Source organism: Erigeron canadensis, chromosome 1 (assembly GCF_010389155.1).
Source record: "Erigeron canadensis isolate Cc75 chromosome 1, C_canadensis_v1, whole genome shotgun sequence".
NCBI lineage: Eukaryota > Viridiplantae > Streptophyta > Magnoliopsida > Asterales > Asteraceae > Erigeron > Erigeron canadensis.
The window spans coordinates 20,537,430-20,561,685 of record NC_057761.1 but is presented as its reverse complement, the minus strand read 5'-3'; the positions used below and the strand labels follow the sequence as shown (position 1 = coordinate 20,561,685).

The following is a 24,256-nucleotide window of genomic DNA, read 5'->3' as shown; positions in this document are numbered from 1 at the left end:
AAGTTATGGTTGATGGCCAAAGTTTTGTACGAGCAATTGTTGAAGGCACCACATTTGATTTCAATGCTGAGTCGCTTCGCACTATTTTGCATCTAGGAGCAGAACCAGACGTACAAGAAGAGGAAGATGTTGAAATGACTTACGAGTTCGAACTCCTTCTTCGCTGCTTTCAGAGAATGGGGTTTGTTGGACAGGTCAAACTTCCTTTTGACAAGAGTGGTTTTCAGGGCAGATGGAGGTATCTGGCGTATGCATTGCTTGTCTGTTTGAGCAATCGCAAGGCTGGCTTTGATCAACTATCTGCACAGATTGCGTCGCAGATGGTTGCTTTGGTATATAATCGCCCTTATCCTTTCTCCCGATATTTTTATCAAGAGTTTGTTGATCAGATTAATGCTAGGGGGAGAAAGCGATTTCTTCTGTATCCTCGATTTGTGATGGCTATAGTTAGACATTTTTGTCCCGACTTAGAATATGACCAAGGTCCTCGCTACGTTCTTCATGCTTGGCCTTCGCGTCTTTTTGCTGATCTAGAGGCAAATACGGGTAATGTGGCTGGTCTCCATGATCCACCACTTTTTGGTCACCTGATTAATCCAAACTATCGATCTCGTCTTGAGAATGATATGTTTATGGATGATGTTGATGACGATTCTGAGTCTGGTGATTCTGAAAGTTCGGATGATTCTGTTGATGGTTCTGATGATGACTCCGGGGATGCGTCTGCTGGTTTGGATGTTGGAAATGATGGAGATGATGTTGATAGTTTCGACGGTTCTGCTGCTACAACTGCGACAGACACAGATGATTCTACTGCTGCTGAACGTCGAACTAAGATGATACATGATATTACGGCTGCTTCTGAAAGCGATCATTCGCATCAGTCGTTTGATCAAGCGGGTGTTTTGTTTCATAGAGAATGCAGAAGCAAAGCTTGTCACGCAACTCCAGCAATTTCAGATTCTGCTAACTCAATTTCTGCTGCTAAGATCGATCCCGATGTTGCAGCTCAGCATGATTCTGAATTGCGAGAGATCTTTGAAGATATGGAAGACCCTGTGAACAGAGCAAGTCCGGTTAGTCCAGCAAAGAGGCAAGGGAGTATTGATCTTCAGTATACCAGAATTAAGCGTCGACGTGTTGTTGAAGCTTCTTCTGTAGCAATGCCTGATTCTCCAAGCCCGACTACTGCTGTTGTTCCTGTTCTTGGTCATCGAGTTGATCTTTTGGAGACCAAAGTTCGCACTTTGGAGTCAGATCTCACTGCTACTCGTGCTGCCTTAACCTTTTTGATCAACTGGGTCAAGAATCAAGGGGGAGAAGTTCCGGAAGAGGTATGCAGATTGTCAGCGGTTCAACCACGACGTCAGAATGACGATGATGATGCTGATAATGCTGTTGCAAGGAATGTTTCTCGCCCAGTTGAAGATAGAGGAAAGGGTGCAGCGATCGAGGGGGAGACAGGAGGTGATACTTCTCAGCAAGGTGCTTCTGGTTCTGGTGCTGGTCCTTCTGGTTCTCCTCGTGATTCAGGTTTCTAATTTTGTCTATTATAAAGATTGATAGATAGAATGTATACTTGATTGTGTGTAATAAGTTATGACATTTTATGTAATGAAAATGTAATTTATCTTATTTTAATACAAGTACATTTCATCTTTATTATAATTATTATGTTTATTCTTTTATTCTGGTGTTCATTTTGTGTAAATTTAAATAGATGATCCAGATTATACAGATTTATTCTTTGATGGTGATGAGCTCGAGGAAGGCGAATTTGTCCCTGAACCAAATCTAGATATATTCAAGAGGCCTTATGGGTTTGATGAAGTGTGGGACTCAATTCCTGAAGATCCGTTGATTGAAGAAAATAGAGTGTTGGATCAGCAGAGATCAGATGTTAGAGAAAGAATGCTTCAAGTCCCATTCAGCAGCCTAACTCAAGTTCTACATTTTGTTGTGTATGCTAAGAATGGTGATGTGTCGATTCCATCTGAATATGAGATTAATGTGACGATACCATTCAATTCAAATGATTTTCCAGTTCCTTTCAGAGATGATGATTCATTACATATTGTTGATCGACGTGTTCCCGAGAAAAGAGTAAATGATTGGATAATACATAGGGAAACGTGGAAATCGAATTTGTATTGGACTCATATCTCAAATAAAGATGCTGCAAAGTACAAGACAATCATCTGGAGTTGGTTTTATGATGATGAATTGAAGTTGTTTGTGCTTAAAAGACCAGAAGGTTTTCAGTACTTAGCATAGTGTGAGAGACATTTCAGAAGTTTGTGTGAAGAAGATTTACATGAGCTTGGAAATAACTGGATTATCGATCCAAGTGATGATGGCTTAGCTGACGTTGTTGGTAAGAATCTTAGAAAAGATTTTTGGTTAAGGAAGAACATGAAAGATTCTGATAAACCAAAATTTAAGATTGAGCCAAGATCGAAGAAAAGAGTGGTTAAACCAGATAAAATAGTTGAGTTTGTTCAACATGATATTAAATGCATGATCAAGGTTCCTGCCAAGAAATGGGCACAAGATGTCTTGGACAAGATGGATAATTGGGAAATTGATCGAAATTCTGGTGAAGCCAAAATGTATGCAGATTCAAAGAAGCAGATTTTGTTGAGAAGAGTTTATGATCCGATGCAGCTGGTGAACTTCTCAAGAAATGATCTGAGGAAGTTATACGATACGGAGTGCTCGTTTATGCCATTTTGGAAGCATGAAGAAAGTAGATATCGTAAGATACTTCAGCTTTGCTTACATGAAGATATTCATGCAAATAGCAAAAGATTGTTGTTTGATGAATGATCAGATTTTGAAGACTAAGAAATCGAAGGTGCTGCTGTCAAGGGGGAGTTTGTTGATGCACGTTGATGTGACAACATCAACTTAGATTTAATATGTTGTTTAGATTGAGACATTATGTTAATTTATGTCGTATCTATATATGTAATTGATAGATTATGGACTTTATGTTTTGGTAATGATCGATTACATGTTTTGGAGTTATATATATGTGTGTGTGTTATGTATGATGTTTGTTGTGTGATATACAAGTACAAATATATAATATGTGTTAGGATTCCTTAAGATGAAACACTTAGGAATATAACTAAGTATTACATCTAACGAAGATAAGGTATATCTTCGTTAGAGGCAAACGAAGATAAACTTCGTTTGGTACAAACGAAGATCAACTTCGTTAGATGGGCTGGCAGCTAAGTTCGTAAGAACAAAGCCCAGCAAGCCCAGTTCGACCTGAAACATATATATACGAACGAATACCCTAAGATAATATATACGTTCGACATACAAGTACTCCAGACACCTAAGTTCGTTCTATAGCTTATAGAAACGAAGATAGCACTATACGGCTGATTATTTATTTGATAATTAGCGATATATCAGTTTACTAATCAAACTAGTTATCTCGTGAGGATTCCGCACTCACGACATAATCATAGACGATCTCGAGAGCGATCTATAGCTATCGAGGGACTCACAGTCACCCTAGGCCATTACAAGACACCCCAAGGTCGGACGTCGGATACACGATTGGAGAAACGAGGGACTCGGGAAAAATGGTGATAGCTTCTCATAAAAAGGATGATACTAAGAGAAACTAGACTCTCATACGATTCTAACGATAGGTCATACACTTAAAACGGACTTATGGATCAAAAGTTACGATCGAAACAAGGTAAGCGAGTTCCTGGAGGATAGGTGCGACGCACCAAAATGCAGGTGCGGCGCACCAAGTGAGGGGTGCGGCGCAAGTTTTGTCCAGAAACCTCAACTAGACTTTGGTGCGGCGCACCAAGGAGGAGGTGCGACGTACCGATGCCTAGATCAGTTCCAAAACATGCCAAACACGAACCAAACTCAATTTTTGACATCCAAATCGATTTGTGGTGCTTCAAGGTTCATTTTTATGCTTAAACAAACATCATTGAGTATAAACAAACATGTTTCATCAAGCAAATTCAATCCTTTAACACAAATACATGTCCAAATCGTTCTTGATCCAAACTAACCCTAATGAAACCCTAATTTGACCTATTTCAAGTTTTAGCCCGATTTTGACCAAGGGTTTCTTAGATATGACCAGTAATGACGTTATAAACATAAAGGAAAGGTTTTAAGACGAATTTAACTTACCAAGAGGGTCGAAATCTTCCGAATTCGGGTTTAGGGCAAAAACTTGGATGAACACTTATAAACCTTGATTTCTTTGAAGAGTGATTATTATTATTATTATTATTAGGGTTACTTGATTTTGTTAATTTACTACTACTAACACAAGATTTAGGGGAATTTATGGATAATTTATGATGCTTTGGGGTGGTGGTTGAAAGAGAGAAAGAAAGAGTAAATGAGGGAGAGAGAGAGAGAGAGAGAGATGAAGTAAATGGATATGGGAAGTAAATCAAGTGAGTGAGTGAGTGAGAGGGGAATGGGGGCCGGCCTAGGGAGTCCATTTTTGGGCTCCCGCTCCGCTAAATTCGATAAATAGCTAAACGTTAACCATTTAAACGCTAAAACGAGACCGTTTACACAATTAGACTTCACGTTACGTTACTATGTGTAACACCCCAACTAAGGCGGAACAATGAGATATACAGAAAGTCGAGTATTCAAAACAAAGGATTATAAATAACATTCACCATAGCTTTATTTGATAAAAATAATTTACAATGTACAAACATGTGAACCAATTTCCAAGTACAAATGCGTCCACCATACTTGGATATTAAGTCCACGAACCAAATAACAAGCACATGAAATAGTAAACTACAATGATCAAGGCAGATTCCATTGCCTATCACAAGGTTTGATCTTTGACTCAAAAGTGCAATGCAAATAATCATGAAGCATATAAATCCTCAATGCTTAAGCTTATTTCATGAAAAGCATGAAGACAAAGTGTCAACTACGAAAACGTAGTTGGTGAGTGCATAGGTTTTTATATAAATCTTGGTACATCACTGTTTTAATACTTAGAAAACCGATTACTATTACATTTCGAAATATCCAAACCATATGACCGACAAAATTTTCATATCATGTTATCAAGTTTCCAAATACCATAATGTCGTATCAAGACTTGGGAAAATCCATAGTAAAATTTCAGGTTCTCATTTGTCAAATCATCATGAGAGAAAAAGTATATAAATCGATTAATCGTATATCATACCAAAATCATTCGGTTACCAAAATCATTTCAATATCACCAATTTCAACGTCTTTCAAGATATCATATGAGGGATGATACCCAATCCCTATGTTCAAACAATTTCCAATTATCAACAATATTAATATCAATTTCACTTAGCCACAAGGGCATAATTCAATATCAATTTCATTTAGCCACAAAGACATAATTTACATCATTTTGATGAGTAAATGCTTGAGCCACTACTACTACCATTTTATCCAGTCCAACAATATATATAATTCATTTCATGGCACAAGCTGTCAATCAAGTGCCGTATTAATAATAATAATAGGGTCATGCCATGGAGTCGACCATTTAAATATAAGGTAGCTAGAGCACCACTATGGTCGGACTGGAAGTGAGGGTCGTCACAAAGGCAACCAACCTTCCATCGTTACACTTATGGGTGGGTGGACGAAACCTAGTTGTGCAACTCTCTAACTATAGGCCTCCACTTTCGGAGTAAATAGTAGTGTACCGAAAGAAAACGGGTTGACGGAACTCAAGCTCATCATAAAACATTTATCACATTGAACATACGAAACAATTTCATTTCATAATCATGTTATCAAAAATCAATATATACATATATGTATATAAAAGCAATTTCATTTATATATCATGTTTTTCACCCCGATAGTTAAACACATAAAATAGTTTGAAAGGGGGCCATGACTCACCTTGATATGCCGCATATTATACTCATCTATCCAAAATGGGTATTTTCCATCTATAGCTTCCTTGACCATATATCCATTATGTTCCTCCATCATATTTCAAGCCAAGACTATCCCTACGATAGGACTAATATACGTAAGTTCCTATCTTAAGCCATCACTTAGAAATGTCACTTTCATTATGTTGCTATCAATTGTGGGATCCAAGTATATTGGTAACACTCACATCGTTTTGGTTGTAGGGATTGATGGTGTAAAAGGTTACTTTTATTACATTCGTAGTTATAAGTTGTTAGGTTCTCGGTAACTTGGCTTCATTTGTGGTTTCACTTGGCATATTAGGTTATCATATATAAATGCCATATTAAATTATTATATTATCCTTGTTCATCATTTGATGTGTAACCAACTTTAGCACGAATTAGCATTTGTGATGTCAATATATAGTTTGGCTAACATAATTACTTATGTTTATCTCACTTAATTATCTTTGATTTATTTTGATAACACTTATCTTCAACTCGTATATTTATCGATTTGTCTTGCGATTACTTGGTTCATGAAATTCGTTTAAGTGTTATAGGTCATTATCAATTAGGCCCAAGTGTCATGGGCTTTTAAATGTTTTGGGCTTACATTAGTTGTTGGGCTTCACCTTATTTGGGTTATGTGCTTAATGGGTTATATTGTTTATTGGGCCATATATCTTATTGGACTAGGTGGGCCTACTGATTTGTGGTTTTATGGGTTGGTTATTTGGGCCGGGTTAGCCCATTATGGTTCTTAGTTCATTACATAGCCCATTATGCCATTTATAAGATTACTTACAAATTTTCTGTTTTATACTTTATTTTTACGAAATGTTAGCTACTATTTTGGGGTCAAGACGAATTATTTGAACCTTCCTGATTTTTGTGTAGCAACCTATATGTGTCTTATAATTTTTTAAATTTTTACTTAATTTTTAGACATTATTTGCTACCTCTAAAAATTTCGAAACTAAAACTGGTCAGAATGGTTGCTGTTGTGCGACTTGAAATGTTTTATAAAAGTTCTTAATGATATGACCTTCAGAAAAATACCACAAATTTATTTTAAGTCATGGACACATTGAAATTACTTTCCACCAAGTATGACCTCCTAGAGCATTTTGGTTTAGGAGATAAAAATTGTCAAAGTTCACAAAATATTCAGACAAAATTACAGTTTTGACCAGTTTCAGTAGAAAAATCATATCTTTTGTTTGGTTCAGGATTTTTTAGTGGTTCCAGTTGTAGGTTGATCTTAACTCATTTGTCTACAACTTTTATTTTGAAAGTGTTTCTTGAAAATGTCTGCAAATGACCAGTTTGTTCGTCCCAAGTGAAAAGATTATTTCTGTCAGATTTATTTTGGGTCCAAACAATCAACCAATGGTTTCTCTTGCTTATTTTATTCTCTTTATCACCTCTCACATGCTTGTTATTTAGTTTTACACTATTTTATCATTAAATTTGCAGATTACAAGTTAATTCAAAATCATCTATCATCATTTATAATTGAATCTTTAACCAAACAACATCAATAAACTTAGTTCTTACAAAAATCATCTAGCAATGTGATTGCATGTGACCATCTAACCATTTTATGAACAAATCTCTTAACAAATCTTTCATACAACATAAAAATAAGTTTATTTATGAAAATCATAGAAGATATGTTCCATTTATTTCAACACAAATCGATATTTATATAGACCTATCAACTAGTTTGAAAGCTTTCTCATGAATCATCACTTTTGGGTCTTATATGAGTTGAATCCTTGAATCTTTCCTCTAGATCTTGACATGCAATGGCATGAAAGGAGAGATTCTATCAACATGCCCTCATTAAGTGTATTTTGAAGAAGAAAATCAAGGAAAAACATGGTTTTTGATAAAACCTTTTAATATAAACAAGACAAGATTTAATCTAGTAAAAAGGATGAAGACTATACCCTCTTGAACTTGGTTACTTGATGAGAAAGATGGCAGAATTTTCATGACTCTTAAAGCCTCTAATAACCCTTATTCAAAGCTTAATACCACCCTTAATTCTTGCTTGAATCCACCCTTTAGTAAATCTAGCTTAAAAACCCTTATTATTAGTATGTTTAAATGGATTTTAGGTGATGTTTTCTTCTTGGATTAGTGGTGGCCGAAAATGGAGAGGGAGGGAGGTAGTGGAGTTGTTCTTGAGAGAAAATGTGTGTGAAGAGTGTGTGAGAAGTGAGAGTTTCAAGAGAGAGTTATGAGTGTTTAGTAAATTTGAAATGAGGTTATGTGAATGTGTGAGAGGGGGGCCGGCCTATGGGGAGGTAAATGAAGGGTTTTCTTATTTTTTTTGTATAAAAATAGTGTATATATTGTAGTGTAAGTATAGGTTAAGTGGGTATTTATTTTGTAAGTGTTATGTTAGTTAAATATAGGTAATTAGTTGTTTTGGTTACAAATATATAAGTGTATGTATATGCCATGTATATATGTATGTATGGATATATTCTTGTATTATTAGTTGGTTACATAAGCTATTAGTTGTAAACTTGTATTTATTTTTAAGCATATATATACTTACTCATTATTTAAGCACTTTATGTACATATAACTCACAAATATTTTCGAGATGGAAATTTTTATTTTCAAGACCATATTTACTTAAATTTGGTTTGGTGTTTAATTTGTTGGACAATTTATAGGAATTTTGATTGTTATCTCAACTTGTGAGTCTTACATTATTGTTTATATCACTTAATTGATTAACAATAAAATTTTTGTTCAAAGGTATTTTCTGAAGTTCATTTAGAACTAATTTATTGCCTGAGATTATCTCGAATGATTTTAGTTATTGTTTATGGCATTTCTAAGGCATTTCACTGTACTAGAGGGCAATTCTCAATATACCTAAATGTCTAGAAGGTCAATTTCCCTAACAAACCTCTAGGGATAGATACCTAGATAAATATAAGTACGTTGTCTTAGTCGGAAAATGAGGGTTGTCACACTATGCAACAAAAAGTTCGATAATTCATGTAAACTAACAAATTCGCTCATTTTCAAATATCATTTAGTTACAAGTCAATTAAATCAAAAATCATGAATGTTACATCATTCCCCTGTTAAAGGAATTTTGTCCCGAAATCTAAAACTAACTAGATTCATCGAATAAATGACGATACTTGGCTTTCATTGAGTCCTCCAGTTCCCAAGTAAACTCGGGTCCACGTCTCGCTCGCCATCTAACCGTGACAAGCGTGTATCGAGTGTTATTAAGCTTTCTAGTTTGACGGTCTAGGATCTCAATCGGCTCCTCTACAAATTTCAACGTACTATGGACTCGGATCTCTTCCATAAGCACATGAAGAGTTGGGTCGACCAAGCATTTCCTAAGATTGCAAACATGAAAAACGTTGTGAACTCCACTCAAGTTTGGGGGAAGTTCTAATCGATACGCTACTGGCCCGATTCGTTTAAGGATTTTAAATGGGCCAATGTATCTCAGGCCCAACTTACCACGCTTCACAAACCGAATCACGCCTTTCCACGAGGACACCTTCAACAAAACGTAGTCACTGACTTTAAATTCAAGGGGTCGTCGTCTAACATTTGCATACTTCTTTTGTCTCTCACGGGCCACTCTCAGTTTGTCTTTAATTTGTGAGATCACCTTAGTTGTTTCAATAACAATTTCGGGCCCAATGAGTTGGCTTTCACCAACCTCCGCCCAAGCTACCGGTGATCTACAATCTCTCCCATACAAAGCTCTAAACGGCGCCATACCGATGCTAGCATAATAGCTATTTTCATAGGAGAATTCAACCAACGGTAAATGCTCATCCCAATTGCCACCAAATTCGATGGCACAAGCCCGTAACATATCTTCTAGCGTTTGAATCGTTCTTTCGGTTTGACCATCGGATTAAGGGTGGAACGCCGTACTCAAATTGAGTTGAGTACCCATTGCTTCTTGGAACGCCTTCCAAAACTGTGAAGTATATCGGGCATCCCGATCAGATAAGATGGAGATTGGCACTTAATGTTTGGATACTATCTTTTTGACGTACAAGCGTGCCAAGGTGTCAAATTTATCTTTCTCTCGGATGGCTAAGAAGTGAGCCGACTTAGTCAACCGGTCAACTATAACCCAAACGGTGTCCCGACCATTTCTCGTTCTAGGTAACTTCGTGATGAAGTCCATAACGATATCTTCCCATTTCCACTTCGGCATCGCCGGTTGAACAAGCAACCCGGGCAGTTTCCTGTGGTCGGCTTTTACTTGCAAGCAAGTGAGGCATTCGCTAACATACCTAGCAATGTCTTTCTTCATCCCCGGCCACCAATACAAGTCTCTCAACCCAAAATACATCTTGTCGGAACTCGGATGAACCGAGTAGGCCGACTTATGCGCTTCATTCATCAATTTTATCCGCCACCCGCCAAGAACGGGTATCCATAATCGTTCAACAAAGTACAACCTGCCATCATCTTTCCTATCAAATTGTTCCTCTAAGCCGTGTAATGCTTCATTGATGAAGTTTTCCAGCCTAGTTGCCAATCCTTGTGCTTTAATGATGGAGTCACGGACACTCCTTATCACGGTGAGGCTCATGGCTCTAGCTCGTCTTGGTTTTATCTGTTCTTTCCGGCTCAAGGTATCGGCTACAACATTTGCCTTACCCGGGTGATACCGGATAACACAATCATAGTCACTAAAAAGTTCAAGCCATCTTCTTTGCCTCATATTCAACTCGTTTTGATCGAAAATGTGTTGAAGGCTTTTGTGATCAGTCTAGATCACACTTTTAGTGCCGTACAAGTAATGCCTCCAACATTTCAAAGCAAATACGACCGCTCCCAATTCTAAGTCATGTGTCGGGTAATTTTTCTCATGAACCTTCAATTGCCTAGATGCATACGCAATTACCTTGCCCCGTTGCATTAAGACACAACCCAACCCTTACCCGGATGCATCACAGTACGCCACAAAATCGTCGGCTCCATCGGGCAAGCTTAAAATGGGTGCATCACACAACTTGTTCTTCAACAATTGGAATGTTTGTTCTTGTTTTTCGCCCCAATCAAATCTTCTTTCACGTTGAGTCAATAAGGTTAAGGGTTGAGCAATCTTAGAAAAATTTTCAATGAATCATCTATAATAACCAGCCAACCCAAGAAATTGGCGAATCTCGGTTGGAGTCTCGGATCGTCTCCAATTTCTCACCGCTTCAACTTTACTTGGGTCCACATGGATTCCTTCCTTGCTCACCACGTGACCAAGAAAATGGACCTCTTCGAGCCAAAATTCACACTTGGAGAACTTGGCATACAATTTCTTCTTTCGTAGTAGTTCCAAGACTTGTTTCAAATGTTCGGCGTGCTCTTCTTTGGTTTTGGAGTAGATAAAGATATCATCAATGAAAACAATGACAAATTGATCCAAGTAGGGCGGACACACCCGGTTCATCAAGTCCATGAACACTGCCGGTGTATTTCTCAACCAAAAAGGCATAACCGTGAATTCAAAGTGCCCATAACGGGTACGAAAAGCCGTTTTGGGAATATCATCTTAATGAATGCGTAGTTGGTGGTAACCCGGCCGCAAATCAATCTTAGAAAAGAATCGAGCACCTTGGAGCCGGTCAAATAAATCATCAATTCTTGGGAGAGGATAACGATTCTTCACCGTGAGTTTGTTTAGTTCACCATAATCAATGCACATACGGAAAGAACCGTCTTTCTTTTTGACAAATAAGACCGGTGCACCCCACGGTGAATGGCTAGGGCGGATAAAACCCTTTTCTTGAAGTTCTTTGAGTTGGGCGGCCAACTCTTGCATTTCGGTGAGGGCTAAGCGGTAAGGTGCTTTGGCTATGGGAGAAGCATTTGGAATGAGATCAATACGGAAATCAAGTTCACGATATGGAGGCAAGCCCGGTAGGTCATCTGGGAATACATCCATGAATCTATTTACCACGGGTACGGCTTTCAACTCAACTCTTGTGACGTTAACATTATAGATCTTTCCTTCCCATGGTTCGGTTGTCTTGCCTTGAACTACTAACTCTTCCCCGTCTTCTAATGGAATTCTCACTACCCGGCTACCACAATCTATAACCGCATTCATCGTCGACATCCAATCCATTCCCACAATTACATCAAAACTACCGATGTCGAAAGGAATCAAGTCTATCAAGAACGGGTGGTCACACAATTCTATGGTACAATCACGAACAACTTGATCAATTTTAGTTAACCCGCCATTTACCATTTCAAGTTCAAAATAATAAGACAATGGACTAAGGCTAGCATCAATCAACGGTATAAAATCATTGGAGACAAGACTAAAATCGGAACCCGAGTCAAATAATATGGTGGCATATTGATTGTTGAGAGGAAAGGTACTTGCCACGACGTTTGGATCAACACGAGCCTCGGCCGCATTCACGGCAAAAGCTCTTCCACGAGGAGCGAGTTGTTGTTGTTGTGGAGCTTAATGTTGTTGGGCTTGATTTCCCCGGTTTTGATTTGGGCCGGCAATTTGGAGTTGATTAGGATGCACGATCACTTGAACTTGTTGGCCAATGAGGTTTGGGCACCGGTTGTGATAGTGGTCTTGGATACCGTTCCCCCTCCTCCTGAATTATACAAGGTGTATTCTATCTTAACCAAACCAAAATGGAAACCACTATTCATTTCAGTTGTATATTATTGTTCCTGTTTGTTCAAACATATGGCGCAAGCAACAGCAACACCATGATCATAGCTTCCTCAAACGTTACATGTTGTGCGCTTTCAAACCCACTAAAACTAAAGTCGTACAATGCTAAAGTTCAGGGTCCGAGGCTCTCCGTGGTCTTTGGCCTATTGTCACCACCTAGATAAACAAACCTAATGGGCATGAATACATGCTACATATTAGGTTGATCAAATTGTAACTCTCGTGAAAAATAATTATCTAATAAAAGCAGTTGCAAAAGGAATGAAATATATTAGGCTGATTTAATATATTAGACTTGCGACTCAATTAGATCTGCCATCCTCCTTATAACTTCCAAAACAAAATAAAAGCTAAGACACCAAATACTTTATAACCTCCAAAGAAGCTGAAAATCATCAAAGAAGACACACCCTACTTTTAAGGGTTAGAGAAATCACAATTTTTGCTATTGATAAAAATTTTACATGTTTGACATGTTATTATAACCAAACAAGTTGATATGTATGTGGCCACTGGCTCTAGAAAGACGTTGTACCATTCATGACGTTGTACCATTCATAACTCCAAGTCTACTGTTAAATTCTTGATTATGACCATTGTGACCCACAAGCTTTTTTTTGTATGTGGCTACCATCTCTTGACTGACTCCAAGTCTAATATTAATTATCTAGTGTACTTGACTCGACATCAACCTGAGTATACATCCTTAAAAGATTATACAACATCCACTCTATCTTAATTACTCCAAAATGGAAACCACTAATTTTATTGTCAATCTTACAATATTATTCTTGTTCTTTCAAACATATGGCGCAAGTAGCAACAACACAGCTTCCTCAAACGTTACATGTATCCAAAGAGAGCGGCAAACATTGCTTTTATTCAGACAAGGCTTCACAAACCAATCAAATTGGCTTTCAAGATGGATCGGATTAGAATGTTGTGTGTGGCAGGGAGTTGTTTGTGACAATAGAACTGGTCATATTGTCGAACTTGATCTCTCTTCGAATGGTATCAACTCCACCATTCCTGCCTGTTTATCAAACCTTACTGGTCTCGTACATCTAAACCTTGAAAATAACAGCTTCCATGGTAGAATACCAGATTCTATAGGAAAATTGAGCTCTCTTTCTAACATGGACCTTTCATGGAATCAATTGTTGGGTCGAATACCTGCCTCAATTGGTGGCATTTCATCGTTAACAGAGCTCGATCTTTCTAGTAACCAATTGTCCTCCACCATTCCTGTTTGGTTATCAAACCTTACTGGTCTCGTACATCTAAACCTTGGAAATAACAGCTTCCATGGGGGAATACCAGATTCTATTGGAAACTTGAGCTCTCTTTCTTACATGGACCTTTCAATTAATCAATTGTCTGGTCCAATACCTCCCTCAGTTGGTGGCCTTTCAGCTCTAACATGGCTCGATCTTTCCGATAATCAATTGAGTGGGAACATTCCCACTAGTCTTGGTCAGCTTTCAAACCTCGGATTGCTTTTTCTTTATGATAACCAATTGAGAGAGGTTGTTTCTAAGATCACTTCACCAAACTCTACAATCTAACCTGGTTGGGGTTGTCTCGTAATTCATTGATAACGTTCAATGCGAGCCGTCATTGGATTCCTCCCTTCCAATTGAGGATTTTTGAGGCAAGCTCCTGCTGCAACATGGGACCCCAATTCCCAAATTGGCTTCAGACACAAACACATCTACTAATATTAGATCTTTCAAATTCGGGAATAAGAGATACAACAATACCACAGTGGTTTCACAACATCTCCTCTCATCTTGTGGCATTGGATCTGGCCGACAACAAGATCGCAGGAAATCTGCCACGGATAAATACCAACAACACAGGTAGGTATACAATTACTGGATAATTAACTTTTTATTTTTATTTTTGATACTTGATTTGTGATCAGATCTATTTCCCAAAATCTGCCATGAATAATCTTTTCATTCATTTATATATCTGAGTTTATAAACTGGATAATAACTTTGTTTGTTTGAACAAAGTTAATAATTAATTAATACTCCGACTTTCTCCATATGAAAAAATTTGTTTACATTACATAGTTTTTATATGTGATTGTCATCATTTAAATATTATAAACTTGAATTTATAAATACTAAGTTGGTAATTGTATAAATTAATAATATAGTTGTGTATATGAAGTATTCTTAATGTTTAAGGAAGGATAAATGAATATTTATATTATAATGATTAGTCTGGTACCTGCACGTTGCAGCGAATGAACGGTAAGGACAATATAAAACATGCCAGGTGAGGCCATGGCGATAATTGCAAAAGAAACACTTGTGTGAATCTTTTAAAAATTACCATGATAATAGGTAGTAATTTCCACACTCCTTATAAATGGGTCAAATTGAGGTGTGGTGATCTAAAATAATCAGATTAAAAGTGGCAAAAAAAAAAGGGAAAATTAGTTAAAGTTATCAGCTGGTGAAACACAAAGAGGATCTGTAATCATTTTGTTCGAGTAAATGAATCGCTTTTATTACCTAAAGATTATAATAGTAACAAACTTTCATTATTAAAAACAGTAAAAATTTCCAACAATTTAGTTGTTTAAAAGATATTTGAAACAAAAGACATTCTAAAACAACATAGAAAAAAAAACAGGCTTTTATAACATATTTCCCAACTGACCAAAGTATATTGTCTAAGAAAAAGGCTAAATTCACTAATGCAACAAACAAAAAGCTAGCCTCATCAACGACTTATAAATACGTGCAAAGAAAAGACAACATAGCACCTCAAGCACATGGTATCTTCGACGACAAAGGTCTGACGTTCAAATATTCATACAAACCCAAGGCCAGCCGTTTGAGTGACCTGAAATCAAGCAGGTCAGCACTAAAATCATAAGCTGAAAATAAAGCATTGTTATTAATATTTCGGCTAGGTCCAATCTAAAAGGAACCTAGCATACAGTATTAAAGTAATAAATAATAATACAGTAAACTAATCTGAATAAAATGAGCATACCGCGTTAGATGGACCAGTAATAATGCTGGAAACTGAATAAATTGCAAAACAAAACAGTAAACTGTAGGTGGACCAGTAGATCCTCACACAATTAAACAAAACATCTTGTGGCTGTCGAGTCAGCAGCACTCTCATACTTTTTTTCTCATAAAATACATAATCACACTTGTTAAACACAGGTTAAACAGGAAGCCTTTTGGTATATGTTTGGTTTTGGGAAAAGTAATACATATTGTCGTTGGTTACCAACATTGTTAAAGATATATCCATACAAAAGTAAAATTATCACTACACAAAAAGTTATGGATAAAAAAAAGCAAATTAAATTATTTTGACTCAAACCCATCTAGAATCTTGGAACATACTATGAATACTTTCTTACGCAGAGGCCGAAAAGTTGGCTTCTGCTTAAAATACAAAGTGAAGCAATTACTATGACAGCTCTAACTACACAATAACAGGTATGATTATTACCACCCGTGCTGTATCAATTTTTGCCTGCACAAATTGAAACATTTAATAATGAATGATGTAGCATGTACAATAGGTTTGTAGATACTTGTAGTTCAAGAATGAAGAACTTACTGTTGCTAGCTTATTTGACAGAACAATACTCACCTCGTCTCCTTTCTCAAATTTCTCCTTCCAAATGAAAAAGATTCCAAACCATAAAAATGAAACCCGAATTTTTAACTTGTTATGTAAGGAACCAATGCAGATTTTATTGTATAACACCTCCTTACATAAATATATATACATACACTTTTTATTGTCATGATCTTATTACAGGTAACTACATTAGAAACAAACATTTTTCCAATAATATCTTTATGGAACTCAAATCCTAGACTTGCCTAATAGATTCAAAAGTAAATCCTTAAAACTATCATCACTACCAAATACCTAATACACATGTGTTAGAATATCAATCTTCTTTAAATCAATCAAACAGCTTTACATTTTCATTAACGCGCATTGTGACTGTGGATTCCCAACCCAACCCTGGACATTCAAAAAAAGATGTCAACTGGCTTCCCAACCCGGCAACAATTGAGTATCAATCAAGAAACTATAGGGAGTGGTGGCAACTCACAAGACCCATATAAAAAGCACCAAAACAATCAAAACCCCGATTCTTTGAGTCATTTTATCAAACACATTGCGTGCATGACCAAACATTATTTTTATAAGCAGTTTGTACTTTATAGTAAAATCTTTCACATTCAACGCCGAACAAATTCAAAACAAATCATAAATTTATAGTAAAATCTAAAATTTAAAAAAAATATATAAATAAAATTATAATAGATTTATATTGGCATCAGTTTGATTGTAATTTGTAGCTATTGATCTGTAAATAATATTTTAAACTAATATATAATAGATTTATACTACGGGAATAATGATAAGATACAATAATAATATATACATACCGTATCCATTGTGTGGATTCAAAACGAAAGAATCGAGTGGTGAAAGTTTAATCACTTTCATTGGATCGACATTTGAAATAAATAAATGCACTAAATCAGAAAGAGATGAAGAATATGTGAGGTGGGTATATGGTGGCGGGCGGCGGTACTGGTGATGAAAGGCGGTGGCTGAATAGTGTGAGATAGTGAGAATTTGTGTGTATCTTTCGGTTTGGCAGACAAATAGAGGGAAATAAGGATTGTGTATTTTATTTGGGAGCAGGGGTACTTTTGTAAAAAAAAAATTGATTAATTTCTTTATTCCACTATAAGGGTTTATAAATAAAGTGTTGTTTAGATCAATAGTAAATATTTTGACAACTGGAGATACTGGTTAAATGTTCGATCTCCATCTAATTTAAAGATCGAAGTTACTTTTCTATCTACATTTTAAATATTTTCATGCACCGTTGAGAAAAAACCTATGGCACCGAACAATTTTTTTTTACTTTCTTTTAGTCCATTCATACCTTCAAAATCTAGATTAAAAATGGTGTGTTAGAGATATAAAAAATGAGATTAAATGAAACTTAATTTGCCGTTCGAAAAAAGGAAAAGAAAATTATTTAATTAATATAAGTTAGATTTAGTCTAGTATCAAATACTCAGAAAGTTAAACAACATTTTTTAAAACTAAATTTATTGTTAAATAAATAAAAAAAAAAAAAACCTTAAAAATTCAAATTCATAAAAAAAAAAAAAACACAAACCGTTAATTTGATATTTACCAAAAAGCAAACTTGTTCAAATAATATATTATACTCTTATGTAAGATTTCATTACAATCAATATAGGAAATATGATAGAAAGGTTTTTAAATTATATTTCAACTGTAAATAAATAGTTTATTAGTTTTTTATGTAACAAATAAAATTTTTATACAGTTGCTGGATATTATACTTTAATTAATTCATAAATATACATGGAATCTTGTTTTAATGTAGATGTTAACAAATTTTTATCATATGCCGAGTAACACAGTTTGTGTATTTTAGGTTGTGAATATTGATTACAGTAATCAATTGAAACGTAGATAAGTTTTATAAATTTTTTATGGAGATATATTTTTAATAATATAATTATTGATAAACAAGAAAAGCTACCATTGGTGTAATTTCGATCTTTTAGGTATGCAATAATTTCGATAAAACCACAAGTACGATTTCAGTAATTTAAATTAAAGTTTTTGTGGGCCCATTTTTTTTATAATAGTAAAAGTCAAAATTGAAATAAAAAATAAAAAAACCGAAATTGGGACGTGACATTTAAAGAAGATTTAAATTGGGACGGAGGGAGTATATATAAATTGGGAAGGAGGGAGTATATATAATTTGGGACGGAGGGAGTATATATAAGAAGATTCCACTTATAGCTAGGAGTGAGCAAAAACTGAACCAATAAACCAAAAACCCAAAAAACCTGAGAAAATCGAACCGCAAATACTGAAAATCTAACAAAACCGGTCGGTTTGGTTTTCGTATTCTAAAAACCAAACGGATCGGTTCGGGTTCGGTTTCGGTTTCATATGTAAAAAAAGGATCAAAAATCGAACCGAACCATATATATTTTAATTTATTTTATAAATATATCATATTACATTTATATTTATTACCTATAGTTAGTAAATATGTTAATATATTTTAAACTCTTCTGTCTTTTTAGTATAGAAATTAATAAATTGTATGTTTTTGATGAAAACGTATTACAACGTTATTCGTTATATAAAAAATTAAATCGATTTTAACACCTAAAAAATATAATTCGTTAATAAAAAACATCTTGCAAATTATAGTTTCAATATAATATTTTTTCTTAAGAATTGAAAATTAAACTTATAACATAAAAGACAAAAAACGTAAAAAAAAAAAAAATTTATAAGAAAACCGAAACCAGTCCAAACCGAACCGAATCCAATAGTTTTGGTTTTCTAAAAACCAAACTGTTCGGTTTGAATTTTGGTTTTAGGCAAAAAAAAATAAAAATCCGACCAATGTTCACCCCTACTTATGACTACATGTTGTAATAAGCCCCCCCTCCCCCCTCTCGCAATCACACATATTAAATTTATATACTATTCTTTGTCTTTCCTCCCACACACCTTCATTCTAACACAGACTAACGCTAATCCTTCATCAATACACAAATCAAGTTCAAATTACTTCTTTGCAGTGTGAAAAAAAAGTTTTGTTTATGTTTTTAAACATAAACAAAAAAAAAACTAATGTGTTTCTATGACAATATTTGTCTATTAATATATAAATTTTAATTGTATTTCAACCTAAGTCTATTTCTCTTTTCCATAAATTTAAATAGACTAATGATTATCCAATCAGGTCTCCAACTTGTCAATCTTGGAAACAACCGTTTTAATGGAAGCATTCCAGCACACTTATGCGAGAAGCTTAGTATAATAATACTGGATTTGTCCAATAATAACTTCTCTGGATTTCTTCCCATGTGCTTAGGAAGGTTGATTCAATTACGGGCGATCGATCTTACAAATAACACTATAACGGGAGATATTCCAAGCTCATTAGGTTCTTTATCACAACTCCGGTCTTTGCATTTGCACAACAACAAATTTCAGGGCAATATCACAGTGGCTTTACATAACTTGATAGACTTAGAAACCCTTGATTTAGGGAGCAATTTGTTGACATGTAATATCCCTCCTTGGATTGGAAAAAGCCTATCGAAGCTTAGAATTTTGAATCTCCAATCAAATAAGTTAACGGGTAAGATTCCAACCGAACTTTGTCAAATCAATCATCTTCAGCATTTAAACCTGGCAAATAATAGCATAACAGGAAATATTCCTCATTGCTTTGGTAATTTAACGGGTATGATCACGAGTGACTTCAACTTCACATATAATGGCTTTGGATATGAAGAAAATGTCGAGGCATACATAAAGGGCCTTCAATTAAAGTATACCAAGACAACTAGGTTTCTTGTATCCTTAGACCTCTCGAACAACAAAATTGATGGAGAAATTCCTGATGTATTGATGAATCTTATATCACTGAAATGTTTAAATCTTTCAAGAAACCTGTTAAGTGGACACATTCCAAAAAGTATTGGAAATATAAAGTCAATGGAATCTTTAGATTTGTCGAACAACAAGTTGTCAGGTCAAATTCCTCCAAGTATGGGAAACTTGATATTTCTAAGCTACTTGAACCTATCATTCAATAAACTATTTGGTCCAATACCAGTTGGAAATCAGTTTAATACTTTTAATGATCCTACAATGTATGAAGGGAACAACGGACTATGTGGAAAACCATTGCCAAGAAATTGCAAAGAAAGCAATTTATTATACACTCATGTTGGTGATGGTGAAAGTAAAGATAGTCTACATGGTTTGTCATGGTTTTATACCGGTTTGGTCTCGGTTTCGTTATTGGATTTATGGGACTTATTGGTAGCTTGCACTTTATTAGGATTTGGAGGATAACTTACTTTGAAATGATAGAGAATGTTTGCAGTTGGCTAAGTGACTCTCGCTCGAATTAAAAGGAAGTCTTTCTAATGAGGTATAATACTTTTGGATTCACAAAAAACATTTTTTTTTTCTAATTTAATGTTTCATGTTGTGGTTTGTTTATCAAATGAATGGGGGTATTATTTTTGGGTTCAGAAATTATTCTTCGACAAGGTTATATTGGTACCTTATGTTGATGTGAAGATTCTACAAGATTATGCTTCAAAAATGCAAAGTTTCGTGTTTTATAATGAAAAGTAAGTTTTAGTATTTATAATTTGGTCTACTATGATTTTTCAGTATTATATGTACTAATGTACTATAATTATGTGTTTGGTAGTAGATAATAGGTTGCGTATTATGACATTTTAAGAAAAGTTCGTTAAAACATTGTTTGTATTCGTATGATTTGTCTTCAGGTATATTATAAAAGGTTCATGTGGTAAACTACATAATTCTACTAGACATATATCTAACCTTTCAAGAATTAGTTAGCATGCAAGTTATACCTGACTAACTAAAGCAACTAAAATAACTAAGGCAATCTTTTTATCCACTACTAATGATGATATAAAAACCAAAATGAATTATTATTAAGTAAAGATAGGTTCATGCTAAATCTAATTATATAACGGATATATGTCGATTGTATTGTCCCGAATGATAGATTTTCAACGAGCAAAAATGTCTTTAAGATGTAGCTAACGACATCCATTTCTATAATTTATCCTCATCCATACTTGTTCCAGTGTTCTAACATATCTACATGTACTTGCTCTATATATACCATCATTCCATACTTGGTTGCTGAGACTATGAGGATTGGAGAGTTAAGAGAATGCCCTCCCTCACTCCTTGCTTGACATGTGTCATAGCCTAATCAAAAGGGGCATTTCCCTCATTCCCTTGGGGTGGAGGAATGTCGGACATTCCTTTTTTATATATATATATATATATATATATATATAAAATTATGATTTATAAATAAACTAAATAAAACATACTACTCTTTTTTTGAATAAAAAACACATCACACTAAAAAACATACATAATACGTGAAAAAATTATTCATCGTCGTTGGTGTTAACATATTACCCCAATTTTTTTTTATTTATTTTTGTATATTTTTTTGTTTATTTTTAATTTATATTATTTAGATTATATATAATAAACTTAAAACTTTTTTTAAATAAATATTAAAAGTAAAAAAATAAAGAAAGTAGCATTTATAATAAAAGTTTTCAAAACTTGAATTTTTATTTTGTATATATATATAAAAGTCCAGGGGCTAAATTGAAAACAAATATTAAATATAGGGCTAAATTGAAAACAAATATTAAACTCCCACCTACGTAAAGTCCAGTCATCTTTTTCAAACTCCCACCTGCAAATCTCCAAAAAATAAAACTTAACCTTTTATTATTTTTAATAAAATCACTGTAGTATTCATATATATATATACACACTAGAGTGGTGTCAGCGCGATGCAGCGGCGACACCACTCTAGTGTCATAACGGTTTATAGTTGTGATGTCCCAAGGTATATCTTTATACCCAAGTATAAAGAACACCAAAGAGTTGTAGAGGGGGGTGAATACAACTCTTCGTTTTTCCTTAACTATCTTTTAGAATATAGTTTTGATTGATTCAAAGTGTAAATTAAACAATGTATGTAATAAGAACCAATAAAACAGTAAAGCAGAAAATAAACATTCTTAGACACAGATTGCGTTTTTCAAATGTAATCTTTTATTAAGAAATAATCTATACAAAGAATTACAGGGTTGTTGCGGAAACAAGATAACCTACAATATCTAAACAACCCTATGAAATGACAAACAACAATCAATAAGTTCTCGCTCAAGAGAAGCAGCCCAAGCTAACTTCTCACAGGCTAAGCTGTGTATAAGAGCAAAGAGAAGCTTATGTGAAGAATGATTCAAAGGAATGTCACGCATATGCAAACAAGGAATCTGGCTTTTATAGGCGAAAGCCATTCTTCTCTTGGCATCCAAATAAGCCACGTATTGTTCTTCTGTTAGACGATCAAAGGAATATTAGAACGTGCCTTCCTCGTACTTGTGGTCTCGAAAACCTGCAACACGTCATTTTGATCTTCCAATAAGAGTGAGGACACGCATATGTATATCTAACCACCAACCTAGATTCTAGGAACCTTTCTAGTCACGTCATACGTCTTTATCAACAAATCCAGGTTATAATCTTCACTTGATTGTTGGATACAGATTGCTTGTTTGTCAAGAGCAAATCTGTCTAAGTGTTGCAAGTTGCTAATCCCAAGCTGTCTTCCACTAGCAGCTTGATCTTCTATCTTCAATCCTTATCTTCGACTTGGACTAAATGCTATAATCATTTGATGCAGCTTGAACAACACTTGCTTCCATAAGATATAACAATTACAAAATATGAAGCGTAATCTGGGTTGCGAGCTGTGTCAGCTTAGGCTGACCCAGATTACTATACAAGAACCAAAAAGAATTACAAGTGTTTATATACAGATTTGTCATCATTAAATTTACAACAATCATTGAGACTCAACAATCTCCCCCTATTTGACGATGACAAAACCTTACACACTTTTCTAACTATCAGCTTACAAAGAATCAAAGTAAAATATGACTAACAGATTTTGACCCTTTGAATCTTTTGGGTTCTTTTTAATCAAACTAGAAGTTGCAACAAGAAACATTGATTGCATATATACAATGAGCATTACAAAGGAGAATTTAAACATTTTCTACATTCAAGTAACTTATCCTCCTAAGATATCTATAGTTTCTTGTTTAACTTTAAATGAAGGGGCAATAGTAACATCAACTTTCCTATCCAATCCTTCCTCAATAAGAAACTGCTCATACCCATTACCTTGTTCACCAAAATTAACACAGTATTTGTACAATTTAAATAGGTGCATTGTTGGTACCTTTTTAAGCTCAGCAGTTCTTTGAAAGACTAGATGCCCTCTTGCATTTGCAAAATACATCCCATGCTCAGGTTCAGTTATATGCAATCCACACCTTGCATCTTGTACATCAGCAGGTAGAGACAGATTCAAATGACCAAGAAGTTTGTCAAGAGCTTCTGGTGCCAGTTGCTCAAGAAGTTCTGAAGGGTTTAATTGTTTGATGAAATATGTATGATCACTTTCAGGACCATCAAGCTTGACATGTTTTCTTCTTCTTTTCAGTGGCTCTTCAAACTCTTCTTCTTCCATGTCAAAGTATCTTGGTTTTGGAAGACTTGAGACATCAATCTTGTTTTTCACAATTATAGCCAGTTTCTTCTCAAGTGCTTCCAAGACAGTCTCCCTATGAATGTTGGGCTGTTTATAAACAATGTCATGCAACTCAACCCACTATGTGTAACCTAGATCAAACAATTTGTTTAGATCATAAGTTTCCTAAGTGTTTTCATAACCTTGTATTGTACATCTGATGCTAGGGATGGATTGATTTCTTCTTCTTTTAAGTTGAACTTGAAGGATGGTCTGTGGATATTTTCTATAATTTAATCTTTCTTTAGTATTCTTTATATCCACAGCTTCCCATCCAGCCTGAGTTTTTGAGCTTTATTGCACATCCTTAACCTTTTGTGATGGTTTGGAGTGCACCACCACCTTCTTCTT

The 24,256-nt window shown here is 35.0% G+C and overlaps 2 protein-coding genes and 1 long non-coding RNA gene across 3 annotated transcripts; 2 read left to right on the top strand and 1 right to left on the bottom strand.

Moving 5' to 3' along the window:
- Positions 1-13,376: 13,376 nt before the first annotated feature.
- On the top strand, positions 13,377-14,678 carry LOC122597516 (LRR receptor-like serine/threonine-protein kinase ER1). The gene has a single exon (XM_043770107.1). It carries the CDS (start codon positions 13,392-13,394, stop codon positions 14,205-14,207), a length of 816 nt encoding a protein of 271 aa, XP_043626042.1. The 5' UTR covers positions 13,377-13,391; the 3' UTR covers positions 14,208-14,678.
- Positions 14,679-15,796: 1,118 nt separating this feature from the next.
- On the bottom strand, positions 15,797-17,345 carry LOC122597531. The gene is made up of 3 exons (XR_006323440.1): positions 17,088-17,345; positions 16,240-16,296; positions 15,797-16,152 (listed from the first exon to the last, which is right to left on the bottom strand). It is a non-coding gene; the product is annotated as an uncharacterized LOC122597531 (long non-coding RNA).
- A 2,098-nt stretch (positions 17,346-19,443) lies between these two features.
- Positions 19,444-20,583, top strand: LOC122586617 (receptor-like protein 33). The gene has a single exon (XM_043758597.1). It carries the CDS (start codon positions 19,444-19,446, stop codon positions 20,581-20,583), a length of 1,140 nt encoding a protein of 379 aa, XP_043614532.1.
- Positions 20,584-24,256: the final 3,673 nt, after the last annotated feature.

Excerpts from the sequence above, each read along its gene's own strand:
- LOC122597516 (XM_043770107.1), top strand. The coding sequence starts at position 13,392 with ATGGAAACCACTAATTTTATTGTCAATCTTACAATATTATTCTTGTTC.
- LOC122586617 (XM_043758597.1), top strand. The coding sequence starts at position 19,444 with ATGATTATCCAATCAGGTCTCCAACTTGTCAATCTTGGAAACAACCGT.